We start from the raw sequence: 14,922 nt of genomic DNA on the forward strand, positions 1-14,922 counted from the left end.
GTTGTTCCGCACTCTGCCCTACCCCCCCCCCCCCCCCCCTCTCGGGCTCGATTTAATCTCGAGATAAATGAGAACATTACGCAATCTCCTCGCGAAGCCGCGGCTGACCTTTGCGTAATTCGACCGGCCGCGCGCGTCGACGTGAAAAATGCGCGCGGCAGGAGCGACGGCGAGAGCGCCGCTATTTGTAACCCCCTTTCGCGCTACGCAAATCATCCCCCGACTCGCGGATGCTGCGAGGGCACAGCCGCCGCATTCGGCGGGGGCGCGTGCGCGCGCGGATTTTACGGCCCCTCAAGATCGCGGCGGATCGACTGCGCGTCGCGATGAGAGAGAGAGAGAGAGGGAAGGAAACAGAGAGGAGAGAATCCCCCGGTAGCGCAACCCCCATATTACGATGCGAGCTCCGTATTTCCGGTATATTTGACAATACACCGTTTGCCGGACGCTAATTGCCAATCTGGTGGCTTTCGCACGTTGGAATCGTGTCGGTCACGGGATCACGAAGACGTCGTGATTCACGGAACGCTTTCGGGGCGAAAGCAAGCGGAACAGAACCGGGGTGGGTGCTTCCGTCGCGATCGTCATTACCGTTATCGTCATCGTTATTATCGGTCGCTCTTAAGTGCTGTGTGCGGAAAATTCGCATGTAACCGACAGTAATTTTTCGACGGTAATTCCTCCCCTGGAGAAACGAGCGATCGAGGTTACGCCTGTAACGGAGTTGCTCCGTTACAGATTTCCTTCGTGGATAAAAAACGTGATCGCTGAGTTTCCTCTTAATTTTCGTTCCCCTTTTTTTCTTCGTTTCGCTCTCAGAGCACGAGCGGAAATTCGCGGCGAAGATTGAGCGGTACGAAAGAAAATATCAGGGAAATTCCCGGCGGCGTTGTTGTTTATTTTAGCACGCCGATTATCCGTCGAGATTAATTTATGATTCATCGCTTCGCATTTAGCCTGACTGAAACAATAATTACCGCTGTTGCAGCGGCTGTGATTTTCTTGCGCGTAAGTAGAACAATCGATGCGCGATAAGCCGAGCCGACGCCGCCGCGCGCGCTACACAGTGCCCGTATATGCATCGTACAGGCGATTTCATATTTACGCCTTATCGCGCCGCGCCTTATCGGGCTTGGAGATCTTAATTAAGCGTAATTATCGCCACCTTTGTTGTTTGTCAAAGTTTCGGCGGATCTTGATAACGCGACGACACATGCTCCCTTCTTACGTAACTCACACAGCAGCCCGAGAGGTATTAATTATACACGATGTATTTGCGGATCCTCGCTAATTAATCGAGCGACAAAATGGGTCAGATTCGAAGAGTAAAATTGAATCGGCGAAAATAGATCGTCGGATCGAACAGCAAAAGTTCAGTAATTAGTGAAGAGTGCATTTTGGCGAGAACAAAAGATAAAATATTCAAACGTAACATCCATTAATCCCTTTCATTGGATTGACGTCTCCTGGACGTTGCGCTCGAGCGAGCCAAAGGTGTACGTTGTTAATTACAAACTCTTATTTCATAATAAACTTCTTATTTTATAACAACAAAATTCCTCAAATAATTCTACGAGATTACGTAAAGTATGTAGAAAAAAGTGCTACATTCAAGTAAAAAATTATTCCAACGCTTTTTAGCATATTTTTATTTTGATCGAGTAATATTTATTTGATCCAAGTGAAACGTTTCCCACGTAAATTATTCAAGCCAAACATTTACCCGAACCAGATAAAATGTTTTTAATCCAAGTGAAAGTTTACTAACGAGTATTACAGTAATTATTTACTCGAATCCAACATTTTTTTCTGTGCACGCAAATAACGCGAGTTGCAATGTATATTTTCTTCCTTTCCAAGTATCAGCCCAAATAGATACGTACAATGCTGGACGAAAAGGTCGCGGCACTTTTATCGAACAAGTATCCGTACGCATTTTATATTCAATAGGAGAATTTGTTTCTTAATTATTTCCACAAGATACATTTTCCTATTGGACACGAGATGTGTTGTGAAATTCACCAGAAAAAGTGTCACAATCTTTCTGTCTAACACTGCCTATTGAATCATCTAAATAAATGCAAACGCAAGGGACTGATACAGTGATTCGAACGAAGTTCCGCTTTTTCCCACCTAAAATCCGGGGCATCTCCCCTTGTCGTGGCCGGGGGCGTCGTTTTTCACGTTTAGTCGGTGCCTGGCAATCGCTCCGCAATTACGGTCACCATAACGGCCGTGCAAATCCGGGCCGAGTCAGCCGACGACATTCCGCGTGCTACCGATCCAACATCAGATCGGATGTGGTATCCTCAAGGTCGTTGGAACGACGCCCACGCATATCTCTCTCTTTCTCTCTCTTTCCGAATCCTGATCCGCCTTTAGATTTCCCAGATCGGAATCCCCGGGATTAGTATCCATTTCCCTCAGGCACGGCGCCTCGGCGGGGTCTCCGATAGGATTTATTCTGAATAGCGGGGCGCACGAGCGAGCGAATACGGCGCACGAATGCGGAATAGTCCCTTTCTCGCGCGCGGTCTGGTCCGTCGGTTTATTATTCCATTGCGACGCTAACGTCGCTTCTTCCATGTTAATTTGCCGCATAACGTGCCGACGACGGGGCGGCTACGACGACGCGGCCGAGTTATGGTTATACGTTTTAAGGACGCAGCGCCGTTTCACGCATTCGTGATGTCTCGGGACGGAGGGGAACATATTTCTTTCCGTCATGTCTCTCTCTCTTTCTCTCTCTCTCTTTCTCTTTCTTTCTCTAGTTTCTCCCGCATTGCGCCGTTTCCTAGTTTCTACGAGTCGCGCGGTTCGCACGTAATCACACAATCTCGCGATATAACAGCGGCGTTACACGCGAGAGACACTCTGGCGATGCGTCTCTTTTCAGGGGTGAGCACGAGATCCCATTCGTTGGTGAAGAGGTTCGACGGGATTTACACGGGGCCTTACTTCGACTCGAACACTCCAACGAATATCACGGCGCAGTTGGGCACTCATGCTTACCTGCCGTGTAAAGTGCGGCAGCTCGGTAACAAATCAGTAAGTTATGCCAACGACCGCATGTAATGTGTAATCGATGTATATCGCGGAAGAGAGAAAGAGAAAGCGCCGGGAGCGTCGCCGAGTGTTTCGCACGGGTGAGAAGCGGATATGAGTTCGGCGGCGCTGTCTCTTCGCGTTATTCACTCTCTTTCTCTCTCTCTCGTCGTCCGACGGGGGCCTCGAATTTTACGGAAAGATGACGCGATTTCACGCGCTCTTATCGCAATAGAAATGTCATCGCGCCGCCAAATCGAGGCTTAATTTGTCCCTGTCACATTCGCCCACGGCGCTTTGACAGGCGGCGTTGTTACCTCTCGCGCGTTACGCGTTATTGACAGTTTGATTTATTAACGAGCTTATTTGCCAGATACCGGCTCGGTAATGACGAAATTTCTGCCTGACAGTCCCGACAATGGGACCCTATTTGAGATACGATAACGACTCGTTAAAAATACAACGACAAATTGTTATAGCCGGAGTCGAGCGCGCGAGCGAGCTCGGCGAAATGACTGCCTCGTTCCCGTTTCGCCCGGACACCGTCTCCTGCCCTCGCGCTCCCCCGCATGTACGGACGCAGATTTATTTACACGCAAGTACTCGCAAGCGCGCACGCGTGCGCAAACCTCGTTCTCCATTTTATTATTAATATCGGGGGCCGCGCCGGATTACGATCGGCAAGTCGGTGCGGCGCGCGCGCACGACGAGGTTACCCTTCGTTATCAATCATCCCTCTTTCATTATCGCGGCTACTCGCGGTGGAAAAAGGCGACCTTGGGCCATCGTCCATCGTCCCTCCCCCGTCCGAGGAGCCCGCGCGGACAACGTAATATCATAACTAACATTTTTCAATGGCTAATCGCGACACCCATCTCGTTAGCCGCGTGACAAATAATCATCCGTTCTCATGTCATCACGCCGCTGTGAAACCGCTCTCCGCGTCGCGCTAGACTTTTACCGCGGCCTCTCGGCGACTCTCGTTGACGAGCGCCGATTCGTTAATGAGAAACGCGCCTCTCACGTCCGACGTTTCCTGGGAACTCGCATGTGCTAGAGCATGGCTGTACTACAGTGGCCGCCATGCTTGGGTTAAAACCAGAAGTTCGTAGCTATAATACGCGGAAATGTTCAAATATTATTAAAATAGGTGCAAACAGAAATACATTAATAATCCATCCTTCGGGTAAAATGGGACGGGAAATTATGTGCTTCTGCACGTGCGAAATGTAACTCAAAATCAAACGGACTTTGTCCTCGTGGCGGGTCTCCTTTTAGACGTCGACTTAGTTAGATATATCCTACACAGAAAAAAGTTTGTCTTAAATCAAGAATAGATATTCTCATGTATAAACAAGAATATTATAATCTTCTTCGAAGATTCTGGATCTCGAATTGAGTTTAAGTGATATTTGCATCAATACAAATTTAATCAAATTTAATTTAATCAAATTTAATTTAATCAAATCATCTAAAAACCTAAGATTATAATATTCCTGCTTATACATGAGAATATCCATTTCTTATACAACTCATTTGTTTTCTGCGTAGATTTTCTAATAACATTTCTTGTTTGCCACTTAAGTCAACGGATTTTTGTATCCCGTGATTAGTAAAAAACGCTTTAAAAAACTATACTCATTTATTTATCATACAATCATATTGAAAAGAGTACAATTTTGCTGCTGAAACGATAATAAGTTCTGTGGGTGAAATTTCACCCAACCTTACCAATAGTGTTCCAAATTTCACCTTACTGCCAGAGAGTTAATCACAATATGAGACAGACGAACTCACTTATCCTCTTCGTAGACTTCGTAAATAACAAATGTTTGCTTGGGTTGTCGCTCAGCTGATAACTTTGGTTGTTTTCCAGCAAGGGACACGAGTCTAGTTACATCACTACTCCTCATCATATCCTTATTTCGCACATAGTAACGCAAAGGATATTGAATAATACAATTACACTCGTGTGTCGGCGCTTTTCTTGCTGGGAAACAAGACCTTTGACAAACGTCCGAACCGGAAGCTGACTCAAACACGGCGGTAACCAATTAGAAATCAGACATACGGTGACCATATTTTTATCACGGGCGTTCTCTAGCGTAAATCGGATCGGTAACCGGAAGCCGTCGGTGGCGCGCGCGGAAACGTCATCGGGCTCGACGTCTCACGGTCGCGTCGTGATCGTCGTCTGAGGAGGGGTCGTCGCGTAATAAAATTCCCGGCGGCACGCACGTTTCAAAGGTGGTCCCGTGTCTCTCTCGTTAACGAACTCCTCGGACGTACGCAGGCGTGCTCGGGGTCGCGCGGGGGTGTGCTCCTGTCGCCGTTGGCACGCGGCCGACGACTAAGTATCCGGTAACACGCGACTCTCTCGTATAATCCGGGCCGGCGCGTACTTAGGGAGAGCCGCAGCCGCCGCGATCCTTATCGGCCGCTCGAATTAAATGTATTCGTACCCACCTTCACCTTCTTTCGACGACACGCGGAGAAAGCGACGGCGACGGTCGCTGGATCTAGATTTCCGGCGGGCGGGCGCGCGCGCGCGCCCACGAGCCATTACTACCCTACCTACCGCCGCCCTCGATGGCCGTCTCTCCGCCGGTCGATGAACGATAAATTAACCGCGGCGGGAGCGCGGCAAGATTAATCATCGTCCGGGATCCGAAGAAGCCGAATCTACACCCTCTTCTCTCTCTCTCTCTCTCTTTATCATTCTCTCTCCCACGTCAACGTTGTTTTTTCTTTTTCCTCTCGCCATTTCCTACCCCCCTCTCTCGCTCTTTCTCTCTCTCTCTCTCTTTCCCTCGATAGCCTTTGTCCCTCTCACGGACCTCCCGCCGAGCTTTTTGCGCGCGCCGACTTTTTGCGCCGCTCACGATGGCCACTCGATCGCGAGGGATGACTCGCGCGACAGCGACTCTGTCCGCTGATACTCGGGCTTGGTGTAATTACACGAGGGCGATATAATCGGCATTTCCCTTTCTGTTCCGGGAGACTCTCGATAGTGTCACTCCGCGTCGCGATGAAAAATCGCGAGGAACTCGTCTCGCTGGAGCCTGTCGGGGGGTGGGATAACGTGAGAGAGGGTTTTCGATTGCGCGTGACCGTTTGTCTCGGCTGATTCGAAGGTCTCCTGGATCAGAAGAAGGGACTCGCACATCCTCTCGGTGGACAGGACCATGTTCATACCGGACGAGAGGTTCCAGGCGATTTTCGGGGAGGCGGACACGTGGACGCTGCAGGTGAAGTACGTCCAAGCGCGCGACGAAGGCGAGTACGAGTGCCAAATCTCGACCGACCCGAAGAAGAGTCACATCATCAAGCTCAACATCGTCGGTGAGCGTCGCGGAGGACGAGTCGGTCCTCCTTCTACCGGCCCTGCTCCTCATCTCTGTCCCTCCCGCTTCTGCTCCTCGTTCGACACTCGATCGAGCACGCTGCGATGAACCCGCGCGAGATCTATCCGTACCTGTTGCAGTGCCAAAGATCGAGATCTTGGGGGACCGTGACATGTACGTGAAGACTGGAAGTACTGTCGCGATACGATGCGTGATAAAGCAGTCCCTCGAGGGCCCGTTCTACGTCTTCTGGTACCACGAGGGCGATCGCGTGCTGAATTATCAGCTCGCCAAGATCGACATTCAAACGAAGCGAATCGATCAGGACACGGTGAGCAGCCTCATGATCCACGACGCGAAGCGGGAGGACTCGGGTAACTATACTTGCAGCCCGAGCAACCTGGACAGCGCGAGCGTGCAGCTACACGTGCTGAACGGTGAGTAGGAGGGAACGGGGAACCCGTCGTTCGTTGCGGAGAGAGAGGAGGAGTCGTTTGCGAGAATTCGAGAGCGGAACGCGATCGAACCTATCCTCTTTCAAACAATGATCAATATCGAAGCTCCTCGGATATTCGGTCTCAACGAAATTCTCGAGCCAGTGAGAGCCACGGAGGATGCACCGATAGACGATTATAGTTATTGTTATCACTGACAATGATAGTAACATTTACTAGAAATACGGTTCTCTTCGTTATTTTTGTGATTAAAGGGTATGAACGTGTCCGGCGCTGAAACTAACTATAATTTTCTATCAGTGTCGTAGTTGCAATTAATTATTTCTTACTTCTACGAGGAGAGAATTTTAACTTGCGTTCCTCTCCTTCTTCGAGCTTAGATTCATCGCGTGTAACTCAGCACTCATAGAATCGTCATTCCTACATCCATGTTATGTAACGACTTTTTAAACGATATATAAATACAATAATGGTGATGAATAACATTAATTAGAGTTAACGATGGCTGTTGGTTTTCGGCGTGAATGCAAGCGAAAATTGATCATTTCCGATTTTTCGTCGCTCATTGTCACTCAACCAGACGCAAACATGTCGGGCGCTTTTCCAGGGGAGCATCCCGCCGCGATACAGAGAGGCATCAGCTCGGCACCGGGTGGCTGTCCGACGCTCTGGTGGCTGGCAGGTGTGGTGACACTGTACTCGAGTCACGGCAGCCGCCAGCTCGTCTTCGCTCTTCTGCTCCTCATGGTACTCTACTCGAAAAATCCATCTTACTTTGCGACGGAACGATAATCAGGCAAGACCGGTGTGTGGATGGTATACGCGATAATCGATTATCTCCTGCTACGAGACCCCGACTACCTCGAGAGAAGAGATCCTCGACGTTCTGCGGACCGATTTCCCCGAGATGATTAGGGACGGAAAAAAGGGCGGACGGGCGGAAGGATCAGGGAAAAGAGAGGGAGAGAGAGTAACGTAGCGCGATAGATTGGGATCGGAAGAGAGAATAATGATTCCGGAGGTAGTATGTTTTTTCTCCGTGCGCGAAGTAAGGAGTTAGAGATTCATCTCGACTATCGTCGAGACAGCGATCCGGCCGTTAGAAATTAGGGATTAGTTAATTATATGAATTTCTTGTTGAATTGCCGCGGGAGCTTGAACGCGCTGGAGAGTGGGCCGAAGGAACTCCGTCGACGACGCTGTAACGGCGTCGTCGGGAATGCAAATCAGACCGGGCTCGGACGATGACAAAGTAGACGACGACGGGTGGTCCGTGAATACGCGCGCACGTTTAAGAATCCTCGATGAAAAGCGCCGGACTAATTTTGGTTTTCTTATACGAAACTGTTCTGCCAGATCAACGCCTTTTTCATCAATTCCAATACGCGCAGAGCCAAATTACCGGACGAGACGTCGCTCGAGACAATTTCGGTTGAATGTCTCGGAGATGATTTCGAGCTTGTCGCGTCCATGCGCTCGCGGAATCGTTTTTGCGAACCGCCCGTTCGTTGGCCCGGTGAAGGGTAGAAAGGATTACGAAGTATCGAGAAGAAAGGAGTGTCCTAGAAACGATCGCGGTCGCTGAGATCCTGTCGCGAGGGCGTTGAGTGGTTTCGTAGCGTCCGTTAGAGGAACAAGAACGCGGTAACGTGACGAGAAATATACACGGCAAAAGAGAAATGAAAATGCGAGACACTGAGATAAAGAGAGAGAGGGAGAGAGAGAGAGAGAGAGAGAGAGATCGGAAGGCCACAGGTAGACACGTCGACGAGGTATGACGACGTTGGAGAAAGAATCGTCGTGAGGGTGGAAAGTGGAAGGAGCAGATTAAGAGAAAAAAAAAAAGAAACACTTCGTCCGCGCCGCTCGGAGACAGAATTGAAACTTGTTCGATGAATTTTCGAAATGCGATGTGATTAATTATATTCGATAGCGACCGATCAATAAGGCGTGTCTATACTCGACGTCTTACCGCGCGATTTGAGATCGTCCTGAGACCGAGCGATCTCGGCCGTGTCGTCCTTTGGACGATTTGTCGATACGCGCGCGCGCGCCCAAGGTAACGAAAGTTCTTTTTAAAATTCGTTTTATCGATCAGCGGGTTGGTTCTTTAGAAAAAGAAAAAAAAGGGGGGGGGGGAAGAAGGAAAGAGAGAGAAGAGAAGAGAAAAACGAGGAAGAAGCCCGGGCAGAAAATGAGTAGAGTAGAGTCGGAAACTCTCCTCCGTGCGAGATCTCATTGGGAAGAATTCATATCAGAGCGACGCCGCGCCATATCAAATTCTCACAGTCGCAGTCGCGATATTGTACACCGATATATAATTCTCAGCGCACAGGTCACACGGTGATTCGGAGAAGGCCGCGCGATGACGATGACAAGTTATTTCGCGCGTGACGATGATGACGATGACGCGAAAGAACGCGGATCGCGCTCCGTTCGTCCGGGAAGACGAGAATCGAGCGAGGACGAGGGCACGACGAGAGCGCGGCTCGACAAAGTCGTCGGCTCGTCGCGGACCTCCCTCGCTCCGGCGAGAATATATCGCGACCGGGATAATTATCACTGCCTATCTACTTACGAAACACTTTAGCCGTTTCTCGAAGGCGACGAGAGCGTCTCGCGACGATCTGCGCGAGGACGAACGTTTTAAATTGCGGGGAGTATTTAAAAGCGCATTGAGTATACACACGACGATCGGGATATATCATACGTCCGCCCATGCACAGACTGGATCCATTGCGACGCGGGCCGCACACGAGAGAACGGATGCGTCTTCACTGTACTGATGAATCGCTCACCGACGCGCATCGTCTCGAGATTTCGTGGGAACGTCGCGTTTTTATATGTATACATGAAATCGAAAGAGAGAGGAAGAGAGAGGAGAAGGAAAGATCCCTTAGGAATACATAGGAAGAAGATTTTCTCACGAGCACGCGCACATACACACTTAACCACTCGGAAGATCGAAAGATTCGCGATTCCACGCCCGCGTTCGTGTTTTCTTTCTCTCCGTTTTTTTTTTTATTCTTTCCCGCGAGGAATCCTCCGAAACGCGTCGCACAACTTTCCTCTTTATCGCACATCGCGTATCGGTTTTCTATACGAAAATTTACAAATTCACCTCTATACACACGTATACGCAGCGCGGAGAACGTCTCTCTCTCTGTCGCGCGCGACAACGCGTATCCCAAATCCCATCCTCGATTATTCTCCTCGGAGGAAATTCGTTTTCGCGATCGGTCGCGTCAAACGCGTCCCATCTCGTCGTCCCGCGGTACGTCGTCCCTTCGACACATACGGACATACGGTTTTTTACAACATCATCGCACACGAGGCGCGTTCCCACGACGGCGTCCCGGCCCGCGGCGCGCCGTTTCTGAGCATGATCGGTTGTATAATTTAGCGGACGAACGGTACAGCTTTCCGGCGGGCGCTCGCGCGCCCGCCGCGAATTTGCTTTCTTCTCGCAAGTACTAGAGAATACTGTTTTTTATAATATTATATATATAAATAAATATATATATAAATATATATACAAACGAACAGAAATATATATATATGTATATGTGTACGCGCTCAAATACGTTGCACATGGGTGTTGAATATTGAACAAGTTTCAGCTCGCACGAACGAGAGGCGCACATAAAGCGGATACGTAAGGTGTACGTTCTCGTTGAGAGGATTTTTTCCTTTTTTTTTATAGAAAAAAAGTCCCGAAGAACAAATATACACGCGCGCAGCAGATCAGAATGCGAGGAGGTGTAGGGAAGGTGGTGGTGGGAAGACGAGAGAGAGAGAGAGAGAGAGGGAGGGAGGGAGATAAAGAAAGTGATAGGAAGAAGTTGAAGGCGAATGTATCGTGAGTCGACACGAGGACAGCGGCAGGAGACGAACGATTCGTTAGAATATCTACGATTCATGTGATTGTAAATACATAGCGTATAAATAACGTAACGTTAATTAATGATATGCCGTACGTGTTACACTAAAGAAACAAGAAATAAACTAAATAACGTTACTGTGTAATTTTCCGGATCGTAAAAACACGTATTGGAAAATAAATATGGGTCTGGCCGCCCGTGCTAACCGGCTCGGTAATCACGATAATACGGTATCGGAGGCCAACGAGGCGACGAGTAGGAGGGATAGAACGATACGACCAAGTTGATGTCGCCCGTACACGTATACGATGTTCTTAAGAAAAGACGAACAACAAAACGAAGGAAGGGACGGAGTGAGGGGAGAAGATTCGCGGGTACATCAGCCTAATCGAAATTTTGCTTCCAGATTAACCGCACAAAACCCGTCGAATTTGAGGGACCAAGGCAGAATATCTTGAGATATAACATTATACAGGCTATTTTCCGGCTATTATCTTAATGCTACGAATGGTCACTTTATGCTCATCCTCCACGTTGAATTATCCTTAAGAAAATTTACTTCAGAATTATTTAATATTGAATTATGCCAATGTTCTATCCGTCTTACTCTCCATTCTTAATTTCAAGAAGCAATGTCTTAATTGTGTAATTTGCTCAAATGCAGGTAGATTGCGTGACGATAAGCAAATATTAAATAATTAATACGAATAGTAGGGTTAACGAACGAATGGAACAACGAATTCTCCTTCTTCTTGATCGCTCTTTATCATTATTTCCTCATTGCTATTGGGAATGCGCACTAGAAATATATGATTTGTCGCCGCCTACATCCCGACATCTTGCGACCTCCGACCTGGTTTCCCGGTTCAGCAACCTGCTTCTAGCACTGATACTCGTATAGATACAATTTGTTCGGGAAAAAAACACTTTATTAATTAATGCGATGTTGCCGGGAGTGTGATAAAATATTTCAAGAGTCAACGAAACATTTGACGTCAAATGTAATGTAACGCTCGGTTGCGGAAAAAAGTATGTGACACGCGAGAGTATCGAGACAATCAGCAAAAAGTAAGCTTATTCTCTCCCATCAATCGTCAACCGTAGCCTCTCGATACTGAGTGCCAAGTGATTTCACAATCAAAACAATCCGGGCCTTGAAGGGGATTGAACTTATTCTCGCGCGCTTTTCCGAGTGTTTCCATTACGCTCCATCGGCGAGCGGTACTCATACACACGGAGCACGTATATCGGTATGTTGTTTATCATTCTCGTCGATTGATTAAAATATTTCGTCGATTCTTGAATTGTTTAATCGGGCTCTTGTCAATATCGTGTTTATTAACATTCGTCTCTCCAATCAAACAATATTTTTGTGAATGTCTGTGTCATAATGGAGCAGCCAGGATGCTGAATCGGGAAACCAGGACGCGGACAGCGATGTTGTATATTTCAAAATATGTCAAATGATTTATTATAAAGGAGGATTACGTTTTAATGGCGTTTGATGAACTTATCGGGAATAACGAGACACCAGAGTCGAAATTTAAACCGATATTCATACACTGTTATTATTTGACAAGTAATTATAGCTTTATGAATCTTTACTTACTCGTAAATTTGTATACACATATCTGTAGTCATTAAATTATTTTATACAAGCAACGTGATCCAAACAACCGAATAACAATTCATGAATATGATTGTGATAATTATAGTCTCAATCGAAGATAGTAAATAAATAATTTACAATTAACATTAGCTCAGAATTTAACGTAAATCTCACAATTGCTGTGATTTATGTTTAATAATGCTTTTTAGATCATGAATCCGATTTTGTTTGTTTGTCAGCGCTTTATTTTCATTTCCATTTAAATCTCTGTCGGCAAATGCAGCATTGACTACATAACTATTTTATTATTTTTGCCTTTACACACACACACACACACATAGTTCCTTGCTTATTAGCTCTTTTAAGAGTTTTAAATTCCATTGAGACTTCCAACGCCAAAAGAAAACAAAAGGGGAGACTATGAGGATAAAGTATGTTGCTTTTATACACATTTACACCTTAATTCTTATTGGATTATTTAATACTCGCTTACCTCACACGCTCTATTTGCAGCTGAGTAAATGATACCATTAATACATTATTGACTGAAACTATGAATAAAAATTGAACAGAGATAGAACATATCAAAAATAACAAAATAAAAAATAAAAATATATTAAGTAATTTTCGAGGTGCTTTTTCGAGCTTCTTCAGTATGGATAAAACGACAATAAACAACCATACGTATGAAAATAGAAAACAGCCTGGGCGGCGTTATATTTCTATTATATTCTTCTATTATATTCTTCATTGGTCCTTCAAGTTGGACGGAATTTGCAAGGTGAGGCCAAAATTTCGAGTCGGAGTATTCCGGAGGTCGAAATTTCCATCCGCGCGGCCGCGACCCGCGAGCCTCCCCGACTGTGAGATCATCGGCTCGCCACGGCGCATCGTTGTTTTAGCATAGATCGGTGAGGAAGCAGAGGCGAGAGAAAAGAAACTGAGAGAGACAGAGAGAAAGAGAGAGAAAGAGAGAGAGAGCGAGATAGAGGCCACGAAGATCGGAAACGGCACCGGCGCGCACGCTTTTTTCCAGGCGCCCCGGTGCGCACGAGCATGCGCGGGGAAAAGCGGAGCGCGCGTTTTTCCGCGAGCACGCTCACTTGTGGATAGCACGGGCCGGCCACACGCGACTAGATGTAACACTAATTAACGCCTAGCGTAAGAGAACTAACGGATATAAAAGTGCAGATATATTGTCGGACGTAAAATAACCCAACGAGGGGTGACTGCGCGAGCGAGCGAGCGAGTGTGTGCGTGTGCTCGAGCTCGAGAGATGCGAGAAACGTGCGCCTGTAGCTTTGGGGTGCTTGCTTTGCGTGAGAGCGACGAAAAGACTGAGCGAGAGAGAGAGAGAGAGAGAGAGAGAATGAGAGAAAATTAATTAACACGTGTGCATAACACGTACGCACACATACACACGTACACGTACACGCAAACTGCGAGCAGTTCGTTGGACTGACGCAACGAGGCGTTGGTCAAATGACGCATTTTAAGATATAAAAAAAAGGGTCGATCGCGGGGACGCACTTTCTTTCACATCGTTTCTGCCTGTTCTTCTTAACGCGCCTCGCCTAGGTGGTCGCTCCGACGTCGGCCGGACGGGAAGGGGGCCCGGGTCTCGCGCAAGGGACCCCGTCGCGAATTGAAATTTCGCCGCCCTTTTCTCTAACCCTTAACGAGAGCCAACCTCCCCATCGCCGGGTGGAAGAAGGCACAAACGTGATTCCGCGCTCGTCCCCGTCGCCCTTTTGCTTCACCGCGGAAAATAATGAGAGAAAGGACGATGGAAGAGAGAGAGAGAGAGAGAGAGAGAGAGAGAGAGGAGTTACGACTCGACTTAAACGCGAGGAGGAAGATAGACGAGACGGCGGGACGGCGAAACCGATTATAATAGACGTCGTCTAAGATATTCTAACGTCGTAGACGCAGCATTAAATTTTTGTACCAAAATCTATTATAGTCCTTAAGTGTCGCGTAACACTTCTTTCCGTTCGACGTCGCCGACCGTTGCGGGCTTTGCGTGCTTAAATTCTCGGTTCTGTCTGAAGAAAAACGAGAAAGAGAGAGAGAGAAAGAGAGGGAAAAGAAGAAGAAAGAGGGAACAGAACGCGTCGCGCGGGAACGGAGTCGGATGGGGATGGAACTCGCTCGCGCCCGAAGACGTATACATCCTCGTCGCGAGGTTCTCCGTCGATCGCTCCGCGTCGCCGCGATCGTACGAGCCTCTCGCCCGGGAAAAACCGAGTTTTTCGCGCGACACGGAGAACCGAGACCGCGGTCATGGGGCAACCGGGAGCCTCGAGGGAGAGAGAGAGAAGAAGAGAGAGAGAGTCAGTCCTCTCTTCGATAAAATCGAGCTACCCGAGCTCGATCGCTCGGCGGCGCGAAGAACGTGCGCGCGCGCGCCTGCCGATTTCCAAGAGTCGCGGCACGAATTTCGAAGTGAACGAACACGCTTTGTTTCGAGAGTGATGCTTGACCGTCCTGACAGTACGTCGATGTGCTCTTACGCGTAGATAACACGAGTTAGATGTTTTTCGATAGTAGGCTATACGAGAAAGAGAGCAAGAAAGGGGGGGGGGGGG

General features: G+C 47.9%; 1 protein-coding gene across 2 annotated transcripts in view; it reads left to right on the top strand.

Annotated features, from left to right (window-relative positions):
* The window catches only part of LOC106745168 (neurotrimin-like), a 19,305-nt gene extending 4,389 nt beyond the window's left edge, over nucleotides 1-14,916 (top strand). Inside the window, exons 2-6 of one of the 2 annotated variants that reach the window (XR_001374509.1) lie at nucleotides 2,897-3,048; nucleotides 6,180-6,387; nucleotides 6,530-6,826; nucleotides 7,452-7,814; nucleotides 8,990-9,001. Coding sequence is in view for 1 of the 2 variants with exons in the window: in XM_014620503.1 (XP_014475989.1) it covers nucleotides 2,897-3,048; nucleotides 6,180-6,387; nucleotides 6,530-6,826; nucleotides 7,452-7,636 (842 nt within the window). In the remaining variant the exon portion in view is untranslated. Of the gene's footprint in view, nucleotides 1-2,896; nucleotides 3,049-6,179; nucleotides 6,388-6,529; nucleotides 6,827-7,451 lie in introns of both variants that reach the window. The other variant, XM_014620503.1, reaches the window with a different exon arrangement.
* Nucleotides 14,917-14,922: the final 6 nt, after the last annotated feature.

The sequence above is a fragment of the Dinoponera quadriceps genome, unplaced genomic scaffold, assembly GCF_001313825.1.
Source record: "Dinoponera quadriceps isolate SergipeBrazil2010 unplaced genomic scaffold, ASM131382v1 scaffold1425, whole genome shotgun sequence".
In the NCBI taxonomy this organism is placed as follows: Eukaryota; Metazoa; Arthropoda; class Insecta; order Hymenoptera; family Formicidae; genus Dinoponera; species Dinoponera quadriceps.